This window comes from Bacillus rossius, chromosome 7, assembly GCF_032445375.1.
Source record: "Bacillus rossius redtenbacheri isolate Brsri chromosome 7, Brsri_v3, whole genome shotgun sequence".
NCBI lineage: Eukaryota > Metazoa > Arthropoda > Insecta > Phasmatodea > Bacillidae > Bacillus > Bacillus rossius.
The window spans coordinates 60,679,258-60,692,460 of record NC_086335.1 but is presented as its reverse complement, the minus strand read 5'-3'; the positions used below and the strand labels follow the sequence as shown (position 1 = coordinate 60,692,460).

Genomic DNA, 13,203 nt, shown 5'->3' with positions numbered 1-13,203 from the left:
CTTTGTAATTAAAATTCAAGATTTGGATTCGAGAAAATTTTGATTCGATTCATTAGTAATAATAATGTTTTAAAGCAGAAGTGAACGTATACATTTTCGACGAAATGATGTAAAACCAAGTTAATTTTTTCCAACCACCTCAAATGAGTTGTTTGTGTTATTGGTCAAGCACAAGATGAGTTAACTTAAATGTCTGTTGCATTCCATCGCTCGTTTACGCAAGTTGTCACAGAAAAAAAAGAACCCCGAGAATGAACAAAAAGATCGATACACGGAGAACAAGTCATCTTTGTTGTTCATTCCCGACGCGTTTTATTCTATGACAAACAGCAATGGCGTATGTTTAGCATGACGTGTTAAATAAATCTTCCCCGATGCAAGAATCATTCAAACAATGCACAAATACGAGTTCGTTAAGTCCATAAGTCCACCGCCATTCCCCTCGTGGGCGTATGAAGGCCCTTCTACAATTGCAACGTCGGACACTGGTCGCTGATTGGTCCACGTGACCCTCTGACGTCATGGGTGATGTAGACGATGGTCCGAAACTCCCTGGTTCGAAAACATTACATAGTCAACTTGAACTTTTTTTGTCCCAATCTGTGTCCTTTGGTAGCATGGAAGAAAAAGCACTCACGATATTTGCTGTTTCTGGTTCCTGTTTCCAGAAAGTAAACAGAAAATAACGGAAAATGTGGTAGGAAAAGGAAGCCAAGGACGAAGTATTGATTAGCGCTGTCCGTTTCTTACCGGCGTTATTCAAAAGGCCTGACAAACAAATTATTTTTTTTGGCAGTGTGATTAGAATTAATTTATCATTTACTTTTGCCTTACCGAATAAATAAATAAATATTATTGAACTCTTACAACTTTCACAATTTAAATTAATATTTTAAAACTAAGCTGCACGAGCATTTACAATGCATGAAAGCGATCAACAAAAACCAATCGCCGAACGCATATTTGTGACATTTTATATTATTTACTGATCTCTAAGTGACCACTTTAGAAATCAGTGGTTTCGGACATCGGACATCGCAATAATGTAGACAGGGCAGTTTTCCTCGTGACGATGTGACGTCATTCACATTAGTATTAGGATACGGACACGGGTTCGGACCTTTTGTAGACGGGCCTTAACCCCTCAACCCCGTTGAAATTTTAAAAAAATAATTGGGCGGGGCTGTGTCGGGACTCACGGCCGTTGGTTTAACGTGAAACGTCTGTCGGCGAGTCGCTCTTAGCTTGACCTCTGCCCGCTACGTCCACCGGCGCAGGCACGACAGCGGCGGAGTGCTCGTGGAGTCGGGGTCCACTGAGGGCGCCGTGGCGGCTCTGCCAGGCTCCAGAGACAGTCTCTCTCGGCGCCTGTGCTTGGCCCGCGGCCTCCTCTCCCCAGCGATACTTTCAACTGGCTCTTGCACGGGCTGAGGCCGACATACTGCACTCCTATACTTACTTCACATTTTTACAGATATATATTCTCCAAAACACACTATTCTTGGCTTGGATCGAACCATCTAAATAAACTCTACACACAAACACAGGATTCACCACGCCGGCACGTCTGGGTCGAGAGCTGCTCCGAGTAGCAAGGAGCGAGAGCAGCGGTGTTGACCAAATCCGCGCGGTTCCCCATTTCCTCCCGCCAACCACAAGGTCGTATCAGCGAGCTGACTGAACACGTTTAAATAATGACACCGCGCTTACGTCTCTAAAAGACCAATAGTCAGGGAATTATTTAAGGCTAGACGGTATATAGACCGTTTCGTTGCGGTACGGATTTTCTGTTCTGATACCCTTATGTATGTCTCGGTGTTATTTTTAAGACGTGTAGCGGCGTGCTAATTGGAAGCCGCCCCACAACACAACCTGCGGACGAATGGGCCCCCCTTCTGGTAGGGGAGGATGCAAGATGACGGGTGTGTGCGGGCAGGTGTCCCAAAAGGCAGTAAACACCAGAATCAGCAAAACATAAATAGCGAAAATTACTTTGTATGGGGAAGGGGAAATGGGGAAGCCAGGAACGAGCGCGCGCACGGCGTTCGAAGTACTGAAGTTGACGATCACGTCCACGTCAAACGTTTTACGTCAAGAAATAAATAAAACTGCTTGAATTGGCCGTCGGGTTGCTGGGGGGCGGGTCGGTGGGGCCGAAGTTGGGATGGGTCTCCTCAACCTCTTGACCTAGCCGTGCGCTCACCAGTAACATGCCGCGATTGGAAATGGCGAATCTATTTCCTAGTTCTCGGAACCCATGTTGTTGGGCACTGGTAACAACAGTGTCAGGCGTGTAAAAGATCCATCTTTCTCCTAACCAGGATATAACGCCCTAGCGGGATCACATGCCTGGGGGAGTATTGATGAATTTTAAGAGTTGTGAACCTAAGTTACATGCGCCCCCCCCCCCCCCCCAACCACCGGACTCGCGGACTGACCTCCAGACGAGAGCGTCGGAGACTCTGGAAGCTGCCCGCTGGTCACTCCGGACTGCCGGCGGCGACTGAGCCAGGGCCGAGGGAGGGTTGGAGGGAGGGGAGGACAAGGGCGCCGGCGCCCCGCGCCCCAGACGAAGTGGCCGATGACTTATTCAGGAGACCTCAACCCGCGAGGCCCCTCGGGGGGGGGGGGGGGGGCGGCCTCATCGCCCCGTCGTCGGCGCGGTCTGCTTGGACGACACCCGCCACCCTGCGTCCTCGGAGGTCCTCGGAGGTCCTCGGAGGTCCTCGGAGGTCCTCGGAGCCATTTCATCATATTTACAGTTTAAAATTTCGCTCTGAAAATCGAATGATTCGATAGTCGACGTAGCTACATACCTACTTGTCCTATGGATGGCCAAAAAAGAATTTGAAATTCGGTCCAGCTGAATTTATTAAGATCGAAAAAGATCCGATTCTGGTTTTTAACTATGGGAAAATTCGAATTAATATCGTCGATTAAATGCGATTATGGAATTTGGAAAGAATAAAAAAATTAAATTTTTAAATCTTACCATTCCGTACATATATTTTATTTCATTTCTTCCCGCTTGTGCTTAAGATCGCATGAAAATACTAAACATGAGTGAATGTATAATGAGCCCATGCATTAAAAATAAATTTTGAATGGTTCACTTACTTGAACTAGTCAAAACAATGTCAAAATATTGTAACATTTTGCACAGAAATTATTAGGAAAATGTGTTACTAAATTATTCTATTGTTGTCATTCAAGAAAAAAAAATATTGTTCATTTTCCAACACATTACAAAATTAATTCTATAATTCAGTGTTTAACATATTGTGAACACTAAAATATTTTCTTATTCAGATATAGTAGGGATGTTTATTTTCAACCTCCAATGGGCTATAAAAATGACAAATTTGCATGACATAATTATTTTTTACCACCGAAAGTACAGCAGGGTCTTACTTATTATTCTAAATAATTACCAAGTCGATCGAGGCAATTTTTTTATCATAACATAAGCTTTTCGATGCCTCCTTCTATGAAGTTAGCCGCCAGTGAATAGAGATACAGGGCCAGCGCCTGGATCTCCCACTCCCTCACGACACCACTGTGAGGCGGGCGGACTAACAGCGCGGCGCACTGGCTCCCGCTTCAACACTTTTCGCCGGAGATGCGAATAGCGGGGCAGAATGCGCCGCGCTGTTAGTCCACCCGCCTCACAGTGGTGTCGCGAGGGAGAGACAGATCCAGGCGCTGTACCTGTACCTCTCTCCTCACTGACGACTAACTAATTCGAAGAAATCACCGAGCGGAATTTAACTATTTATTAAGTGTTTTAACTTTCGTGATTGTCACTATGATATATATATATATATAAGATAAATTTTTACATGATTGATTTCATGACACAGGAGTTTTCCCCCCCTTTTCTTTTATAACCCGGCGCTCTTAGCCTTGCCGCCCCGGTGCTTCCACGGGCGTGGATGCGGATCACGCCGCATACGCAACCAGGGAGGGCGTTAGAGCTTTTGGCTATACACAGGGGCTGAGGCTACCCATCCCAGCATGTGTACCACCATCGAACCCCTACCCCACTCGGCTGACCAGAAGGCGGCATTTAATATTAATGACGTTCGCAGGCTTGCACGGCCGTCGTCCGAAGTGGCTTGGAATTCTGGGTTGTAGAACGCGTCCTCGGCCGAATAATTTTCACCGGACGTTTCGGTCGACGTTGCAGTCGTCATCGCCAGGGAGCAGTTAACCCACCGAGCACCTAACAGCGGGCACCTGCCCCCTGATGACGGAGACCGCAACGTCGACCGACACGTCGGCGGAAGGACCCGGGTGTTCGAGACGCACCTTGTCCTTGAGGTTGGCGGCGGCGGGGTTGAACTCGAGCAGGAGGCGCGCGGCGGCCAGGTTGTCGCGGCACACGGCCTTGTGCAGCAGGCCGGCTCCCGACTGGTCCTTGCACAGCGCGAGGGCGCGGCCCTTGGAGACCTGCAGGTCCCGCTCCAGCACCCGGCGCACCCCCTCCAGGTCGTCCTTGGACACCAGGTCGTGCAGCGTCTCCATGCTCGCCTGCGGGGCACGCGGGGGCACTCGCCAGACCCGTCTCCGAGGATGACTCTTCCTTACATGAAGGTTTCCAAACGTTAAAAGATTTTTTAGATTGTTATGTTACCTTTAAATACCACACTGTTCGCTGATTTCCAAAAAAAAAAAAAAAAAAAAAAATTGGTTGTCTGTAAAGTCGGTTTACGGACGATAGTTTAACGTGACAACGTCATAACAAAACATTGACGAAATTATTGCATACTTTTATGAATAAAATTGAATCATTTTTTTAATTGAATTATCACTATGTATTTTGTATGAATACAAAGAAGGCGTGAAATGAAATCCACAAATTTAATTGATAAATTTACTTTTATTTGCACTCGTTAATTTTAGTATGTTTATTAATTTTAACGAAGAGATTATTTTTTAACTATAACTTTTATGCATTTTTGCTATTTAAAACTTCTTCCAATCTGTGTTATTCTGTTAAGGATAGGACGATGATAGGAAAAAGTAGGAAACGAATGGGAGTGTTTCAAGTTTGATGTGCCTCGAGAAAGTCAAATCGATGGTTGTTCCAATCGAGTGGAAGAGAGATAGATGCGGCGCAAGAGTAATATGAGCGTAACGGAACACGGCGCAACGGGACACTTTTTCGTGCGTGCAGCCGACGTTCATCGATTTATTAGACGTTGTCACGTCAAAAAAGTTAAGAGTGTTAGTGATAGGATTGAGTTGTGACTATCTATTTCTTGCTCTGTGTGTCGGACGTGGTCCTGGCCAAGTGTTTAGCCACCCCCCGCCACCCTGGGGGGGGGGGGGGAGGGATGCCTGGAATTAAGAAGCCCCTCTCACTGTGGGAGCTCGCTTGTTCTCTTGCGCTTACAATATTGTGACTATGAAGAGGTGTTGATAAACGTAATAACGTGAAAACTTTTAGTTCGTGGAAAACTTTCTGAATATTTTTTTTTTTTTAATTTTTTGTGCCTATTGCATGCATAGACTATATGTCGAAATAAGGGCAGTAGGTATATGTACAGTATCCAGAGGTGGCGAGTTGGTTAACCTCACGTGCAAAACTCTCGGCAGGCCGCAACCCCCCCCCACCCCCCTTTCTCCTCAAGGAAATTTACGCTAGGAAACCTGACGATCACTTAGGTACGAGCGAACACTTCTCTCAGAATATCAATCTAGTAGATACAAAAGAAATAATACATAAAAATATAAGTTAGTAAAAAAATATTTTTTTAAATTATTTCCTAGAACACTAAATCAGATATAAATTTGCATTAAAAACATAATGGTCTTCGTGAATGACGAGAAATCCAAACGTTTCTTGGGTCTAGGGACAGTGAAACTTAAAACCAGAAATTTAACTTAAAACTTAAAACTATAAATTTTCCGGAAAAGGCATCATGTCAAGACTTCGACTAGTAGCCTTGCTTCGAACGCCACATATAACATCGGCCACTGCACTGTCTAGTATACCAATATTATTTTTAAGGAATCATATTTGAAGTCAATGAACTTAGCACCCTAGATAACTGTAAATTTACGAAGATCCCTGGTGAATGTGTAAACAACGTTCTTCGTAAATTTAACCCTTTCAGTCCACCGAAGTGGACAATTTATATAAATGATACATGGAGTTTATCAAACCTTGAATGTGTGGGTTAAGGTGTATCTTCATTCTAGTGGAGATCATACTTTATGGCTACGAAAAAATTAATATTTATTTTACTTTTATTAATTATTACAAAATAGTATTATGTTTATTATAATTATAGCGTACAATTAATATTTTTTTTTGTAATTTTAAAAGGAAAGTCCTTGGAATCCCAGTTGTCAATTAGGTATTTCTATTGTAAAATTGCAAGGCTGAGCTTTGTAAAATTACAAATGGTACAGCGCTGTGAACAGTGAGAGGTTGTCGAACAGTGCAGGGTCGTCGAACAGTGCGAGGTCGTCGAACAGTGCGGGGTTGTCGAACAGTGCGGGGTCGTCGAACAGTGCAGGGTCGTCGAACAGTGCGAGGTCGTCGAACAGTGCAGGGTCGTCGAACAGTGCAGGGTCGTCGAACAGTGCGAGGTCGTCGAACAGTGCGGGGTCGTCGAACAGTGCAGGGTCGTCGAACAGTGCGAGGTCGTCGAACAGTGCAGGGTCGTCGAACAGTGCGAGGTCGTCGAACAGTGCGGGGTTGTCGAACAGTGCAGGGTCGTCGAACAGTGCGAGGTCGTCGAACAGTGCGGGGTTGTCGAACCGTGCAGGGTCGTCGAACAGTGCGAGGTTGTCGAACAGTGCAGGGTCGTCGAACAGTGCGAGGTCGTCGAACAGTGCGGGGTTGTCGAACAGTGCAGGGTCATCGAACAGTGCGAGGTCGTCGAACAGTGCGGGGTTGTCGAACAGTGCAGGGTCGTCGAACAGTGTCGTCGAACAGTGCGGGGTTGTCGAACAGTGCAGGGTCGTCGAACAGTGCGAGGTCGTCGAACAGTGCGGGGCTGTCGAACAGTGCAGGGTCGTCGAACAGTGCGAGGTCGTCGAACAGTGCGAGGTCGTCGAACAGTGCGAGGTTGTCGAACAGTGCGAGGTCGTCGAACAGTGCGGGGTTGTCGAACAGTGCAGGGTCGTCGAACAGTGCGAGGTCGTCGAACAGTGCGGGGTTGTCGAACAGTGCAGGGTCGTCGAACAGTGCGAGGTCGTCGAACAGTGCGGGGCTGTCGAACAGTGCAGGGTCGTCGAACAGTGCGAGGTCGTCGAACAGTGCGAGGTCGTCGAACAGTGCGGGGTTGTCGAACAGTGCGAGGTCGTCGAACAGTGCGAGGTTGTCGAACAGTGCGAGGTTGTCGAACAGTGCGAGGTTGTCGAACAGTGCAGGGTCGTCGAACAGTGCGAGGTTGTCGAACAGTGCGGGGTTGTCGAATAGTGCGAGGTCGTCGAACAGTGCGAGGTTGTCGAACAGTGCGAGGTTGTCGAACAGTGCAGGGTCGTCGAACAGTGCGAGGTTGTCGAACAGTGCGAGGTTGTCGAACAGTGCGAAGTTGTCGAACAGTGCGAGGTCGTCGAACAGTGCGGGGTTGTCGAACAGTGCAGGGTCGTCGAACAGTGCGAGGTCGTCGAACAGTGCGGTGTTGTCGAACAGTGCAGGGTCGTCGAACAGTGCGAGGTCGTCGAACAGTGCGGGGCTGTCGAACAGTGCAGGGTCGTCGAACAGTGCGAGGTCGTCGAACAGTGCGAGGTCGTCGAACAGTGCGGGGTTGTCGAACAGTGCGAGGTCGTCGAACAGTGCGGGGTTGTCGAACAGTGCAGGGTCGTCGAACAGTGCGAGGTCGTCGAACAGTGCGGGGCTGTCGAACAGTGCAGGGTCGTTGAACAGTGCGAGGTCGTCGAACAGTGCGATGTCGTCGAACAGTGCGGGGTTGTCGAACAGTGCGAGGTCGTCGAACAGTGCGAGGTTGTCGAACAGTGCGAGGTTGTCGAACAGTGCGAGGTTGTCGAACAGTGCAGGGTCGTCGAACAGTGCGAGGTCGTCGAACAGTGCGAGGTCGTCGAACAGTGCGGGGTCGTCGAACAGTGCGAGGTTGTCGAACAGTGCGAGGTTGTCGAACAGTGCAGGGTCGTCGAACAGTGCGAGGTTGTCGAACAGTGCGAGGTTGTCGAACAGTGCGAGGTTGTCGAACAGTGCGGGGTCGTCGAACAGTGCGAGGTTGTCAAACAGTGCGAGGTTGTCGAACAGTGCGGGGTTGTCGAACAGTGCGAGGTTGTCGAACAGTGCAGGGCTGTCGAACAGTGCAGGGTCGTCGAACAGTGCAGGGTCGTCGAACAGTGCGAGGTTGTCGAACAGTGCGAGGTTGTCGAACAGTGCGAGGTTGTCGAACAGTGCGAGGTCGTCGAACAGTGCGGGGTTGTCGAACAGTGCCGGGTCGTCGAACAGTGCGAGGTCGTCGAACAGTGCGGGGTTGTCGAACAGTGCAGGGTCGTCGAACAGTGCGAGGTCGTCGAACAGTGCGGGGCTGTCGAACAGTGCAGGGTCGTCGAACAGTGCGAGGTCGTCGAACAGTGCGAGGTCGTCGAACAGTGCGGGGTTGTCGAACAGTGCGAGGTCGTCGAACAGTGCGGGGTTGTCGAACAGTGCAGGGTCGTCGAACAGTGCGAGGTCGTCGAACAGTGCGGGGTTGTCGAACAGTGCAGGGTCGTCGAACAGTGCGAGGTCGTCGAACAGTGCGGGGCTGTCGAACAGTGCAGGGTCGTTGAACAGTGCGAGGTCGTCGAACAGTGCGATGTCGTCGAACAGTGCGGGGTTGTCGAACAGTGCGAGGTCGTCGAACAGTGCGAGGTTGTCGAACAGTGCGAGGTTGTCGAACAGTGCGAGGTTGTCGAACAGTGCAGGGTCGTCGAACAGTGCGAGGTCGTCGAACAGTGCGAGGTCGTCGTACAGTGCGGGGTCGTCGAACAGTGCGAGGTTGTCGAACAGTGCGAGGTTGTCGAACAGTGCAGGGTCGTCGAACAGTGCGAGGTTGTCGAACAGTGCGAGGTTGTCGAACAGTGGGAAGTTTGTCGAACAGTGCGGGGTCGTCGAACAGTGCGAGGTTGTCAAACAGTGCGAGGTTGTCGAACAGTGCGGGGTTGTCGAACAGTGCGAGGTTGTCGAACAGTGCAGGGCTGTCGAACAGTGCAGGGTCGTCGAACAGTGCGAGGTTGTCGAACAGTGCGGGGTTGTCGAACAGTGCGAGGTTGTCGAACAGTGCGAGGTTGTCGAACAGTGCGGGGTTGTCGAACAGTGCGGGGTTGTCGAACAGTGCGAGGTTGTCGAACAGTGCGAGGTTGTCGAACAGTGCGAGGTCGTCGAACAGTGCGAGGTCGTCGAACAGTGCGAGGTTGTCGAACAGTGCGGGGTTGTCGAACAGTGCGGGGTTGTCGAATAGTGCGAGGTTGTCGAACAGTGCGAGGTTGTCGAACAGTGCGAGGTTGTCGAACAGTGCGAGGTCGTCGAACAGTGCGAGGTCGTCGAACAGTGCGAGGTTGTCGAACAGTGCGGGGTTGTCGAACAGTGCGAGGTTGTCGAACAGTGCAGGGCTGTCGAACAGTGCAGGGTCGTCGAACAGTGCGAGGTTGTCGAACAGTGCGGGGTTGTCGAACAGTGCGAGGTTGTCGAACAGTGCGAGGTTGTCGAACAGTGCGAGGTTGTCGAACAGTGCGAGGTCGTCGAACAGTGCGAGGTCGTCGAACAGTGCGAGGTTGTCGAACAGTGCGGGGTTGTCGAACAGTGCGAGGTTGTCGAACAGTTCAGGGCTGTCGAACAGTGCAGGGTCGTCGAACAGTGCGAGGTTGTCGAACAGTGCGGGGTTGTCGAACAGTGCGAGGTTGTCGAACAGTGCGAGGTTGTCGAACAGTGCGGGGTTGTCGAACAGTGCGGGGTTGTCGAACAGTGAGAGGTTTTCGAACAGTGCGAGGTCGTCGAACAGTGCGAGATCTTTGAACAGTGCGGGGTTGTCGAACAGTGCGGGGTTGTCGAACAGTGCAGGGTCGTCGAACAGTGCGAGGTCGTCGAACAGTGCGGGGCTGTCGAACAGTGCGGGGTTGTCTAACAGTGCGAGGTTGCTCGCAGGAGCGCGCCACTCACCATGACGGAGGGCACGGTCTTGAGGAAGGCCCTGACCTTGGGGTCGGGGGAGTACTCGCCCACCAGCTTGTGCCCTTGGCCCTCCAGCACCACCTGCTGCAGCCGGTCCAGCTCGCCGCCGCGCAACCACTGTCGTATCACGCTGGGGTTCATGTTCAGCACTGCGGGCAACCAGTTCTGTCTTATCCTCATCTAATATACATACAATTGTGAATATTTGTTCCTTCAAAATCTTCAATCTCAGAAAGTTCCTCAAGGATTGCTTTGAAATTTGACACAACGTTGCAATCGAATACTTGCGTGTTTTTATATATTATGTCACACCTGCGACAGGTAAAAAAAATAGAAAAAAATATCAACATCTCTGGTCCTCTAGGGTGTTACACTCCTGAACTCTTGTATCGTGATCTGTATGAATTAGTTGTATTTTTTCACTCTTAAAACGAACTATAATAATTTATTTTAATATATATATAATGAATGTTTGAGTGCTAAGTATTTTGTTCTGTAAAGATAAAGATATAGATAGGAAGAGATAGAGAGAGGTATAGAGAAATACAGAGGGAGATATACATGTATAGAGAGAGGTAGAGAGACGCGTAGAAGGATATACGAGTAGATAGGAAGATAGAGATATGAATAGAAACATAGATACAAGAGAGAGATAGAAACTTATATTTAGTGAAATGGATAGTTGTGGTAAGAGATATATAGACATATATAGAATAGAGATATATAGAGAGAGATAGAGATAGATGCTTTGTATATGTGTACATACTTCAAACCAATTACAAAAAAATTGAAAGAGGCTTAGTAGCAACGCATGTCGGTCATTACCTAGTATAGAATAAATTCATAACATTATCGTTAATTGTTTATGAAATATTTTATGAATTTAATACTTATTTGTCTAATAGTTTTAGACACTGACACTTTAAATGTGAACATTAAACAATACAGTGCATTGATGAGAGTAAATAGAACAAGAATCTGGAATTAAAATATTCAATAATCAAATATATATATATATATATATATACTTATGCAATGTTAAAAAATCAAAATGGTTATACATGTATATTTTCTTGTAATGTTTCTATAGACATTTACCCATGACTGCATGTTGACAGCTAGAGACTGCTTTTATTTACTTGACTCTGAAGAAGAAAAATAGATAGAAACTAAATCATTTTTTTACGTCCTAAATAAAAATTGTAGGTTTTTAGATAAAAAAAAACCTCAACTAAAGATTTATGGAATGACTTGTATATTTTTAATAGCTTTAATTAAGTAATTGATGTGTGTTTCGTTTTTTTCGTTTCGGTGTTTGGCTGTTTATTGACTTAATTTCGCTGTTACTTCGGTTTTTATCGCTGTTCGCCGTGTGACCTTGCCTCCACGTGGCTGATGTGTATCCTGGTTGTTGCCGAAGCTCTCGTTCCCTCCCGATCAAACGAAAGGAAGCGATCCTTAACAGTTCTGTTCCTTTCAATAGCTCTGGAATGTTTTTTTTAAGAGATTCTGGAATGTTACTCCCGCCCCACCCTATTAGGGCGCACATGTGGGAGGGGAACGTGGGGATGCCGGCCGTGTAGGTCGGAACGGGTCGTTACCACAACGCCGAAATACCATAACGCCGAATGTCAAAATTGACCACAACGCCGACAGCTAGAAAACTGCTGTGTACCACAACGCCGAAATAACAACTGAATGAATTTGTGTGTGTTTTTCTTAAATGTACCTTAACGCCGAGATACCACAATCAAACCTAACCTTACCTAACCTAACCTAAACTAGCGTAATATAACCTAACCTAACTTAACCTATCCTATTCTAACCTAGTCTAACCTAACCTAACCTAACCTTTGTGGCAGTCCTGCAATGACATTTTACGGCGTTAGTGTATTTCGGCGTTGTGGTACACAGCAGTTTTCTAGCTGTCGGAAGTTGTGGTCAATTTGGCATTTCGGCGTTGTGGTATTTCGGCGTTGTGGTGCGTCCCCGTCGGAACAATGAGCGGCGTGGTGGGAGCGATGGGGACCGACTGACCTCTGGGGGGGTTGGAGTACACGTATAGCCCGCTGGCGGTCTTCTGCGTGGCCGGGGGCGTGGCGCGCTTCCTCCTGTGGGCGGCGGGCCGGGGGCCGCGCGGGCGGCGGGACTTGGCGAGCGGGGGCGGCGGGACCGCCGCCTCCACCTGCAGCGACATGGCCGGCAAGCAGCAGCGCTCCTGAAGGTCAGGGCTACCTCCGAGCGCCACGCATGCCTGGAGTCCTGCGGCCAGAGTCGCGCTTATCCTCACGCTGCAGATAACAACATCCCCCCCCCCAACCTATATCGTCCCCCCCTTGAACAAGCATTATCCCCCTTTATTTTAAGTAATTTATCTAAGACTTTCTGTTTGAAAGAGTCCATTCAAGTGGTCTGGGAGTCCAAACCCATTACATTTTTTTAAATATAAGTTTATCAAACTCGGGTCTTAAAGCAAATACTAGGTGAAAGATTGCACTTCAGGGGCAATCAATGACAACTGATTAAAATATTTTGTCTGTGTTCATTTGTTTTTTTCTTATTTTCGTTGGTTTTTATTTTTTAGTTGATGCATTACTTATCACAACCAATATAGCAATGCTAGTGATACATAATGAAAGCTGCTATCTAGCGGGTGGGGCCCGAAACTACTTCAAGAAAAAAACCAAACCGGCTACTAGAGTTGCTTCCTCCTCCGTGCGTACCTGCGAGGATGTCAGCGGCCGCGGCGGAAGCAGCAGCGGGACGCGGGTGGTCACGTGGTCTCGCGAGCTGCCACGCAGCGCTGGGCCCGCGGGCGGACTGAGGGGGCGGGGCGCGGCGCGTCAAGGCGTGCGTCGAGCGAACGCCTCCGGCGCGCGGGCGGACACTCGCGTCCGCTCCGCTGTAGACCACCGTCCCCCCCTTACCCTTCCCCGACATCGACCCTCTCCAGGCAATACAGCCGGGCATGTGTCGTTTTGCCTAGAGACGTTTTGCCTTATTTTAGGCAAAACGCCGGTTTGCAAAACGCCGTTAGGCAAAACAACCGTTAGGAAAATCGC

General features: G+C 48.5%; 1 protein-coding gene across 3 annotated transcripts in view; it reads right to left on the bottom strand.

The window, feature by feature from the left end:
* LOC134534157 (uncharacterized) overlaps positions 1-12,951 on the bottom strand; it is a 70,198-nt gene extending 57,247 nt beyond the window's left edge. Inside the window, exons 1-4 of one of the 3 annotated variants that reach the window (XM_063372290.1) lie at positions 12,865-12,951; positions 12,179-12,432; positions 10,130-10,290; positions 4,309-4,530 (exon numbers count right to left, since the gene is read on the bottom strand). In XM_063372290.1, the coding sequence (XP_063228360.1) occupies positions 4,309-4,530; positions 10,130-10,290; positions 12,179-12,338 (543 nt within the window). In that variant the 5' untranslated portion in view covers positions 12,339-12,432; positions 12,865-12,951. The other 2 variants (XM_063372289.1, XM_063372292.1) reach the window with 2 other exon arrangements.
* Between the last annotated feature and the right edge of the window lie 252 nt (positions 12,952-13,203).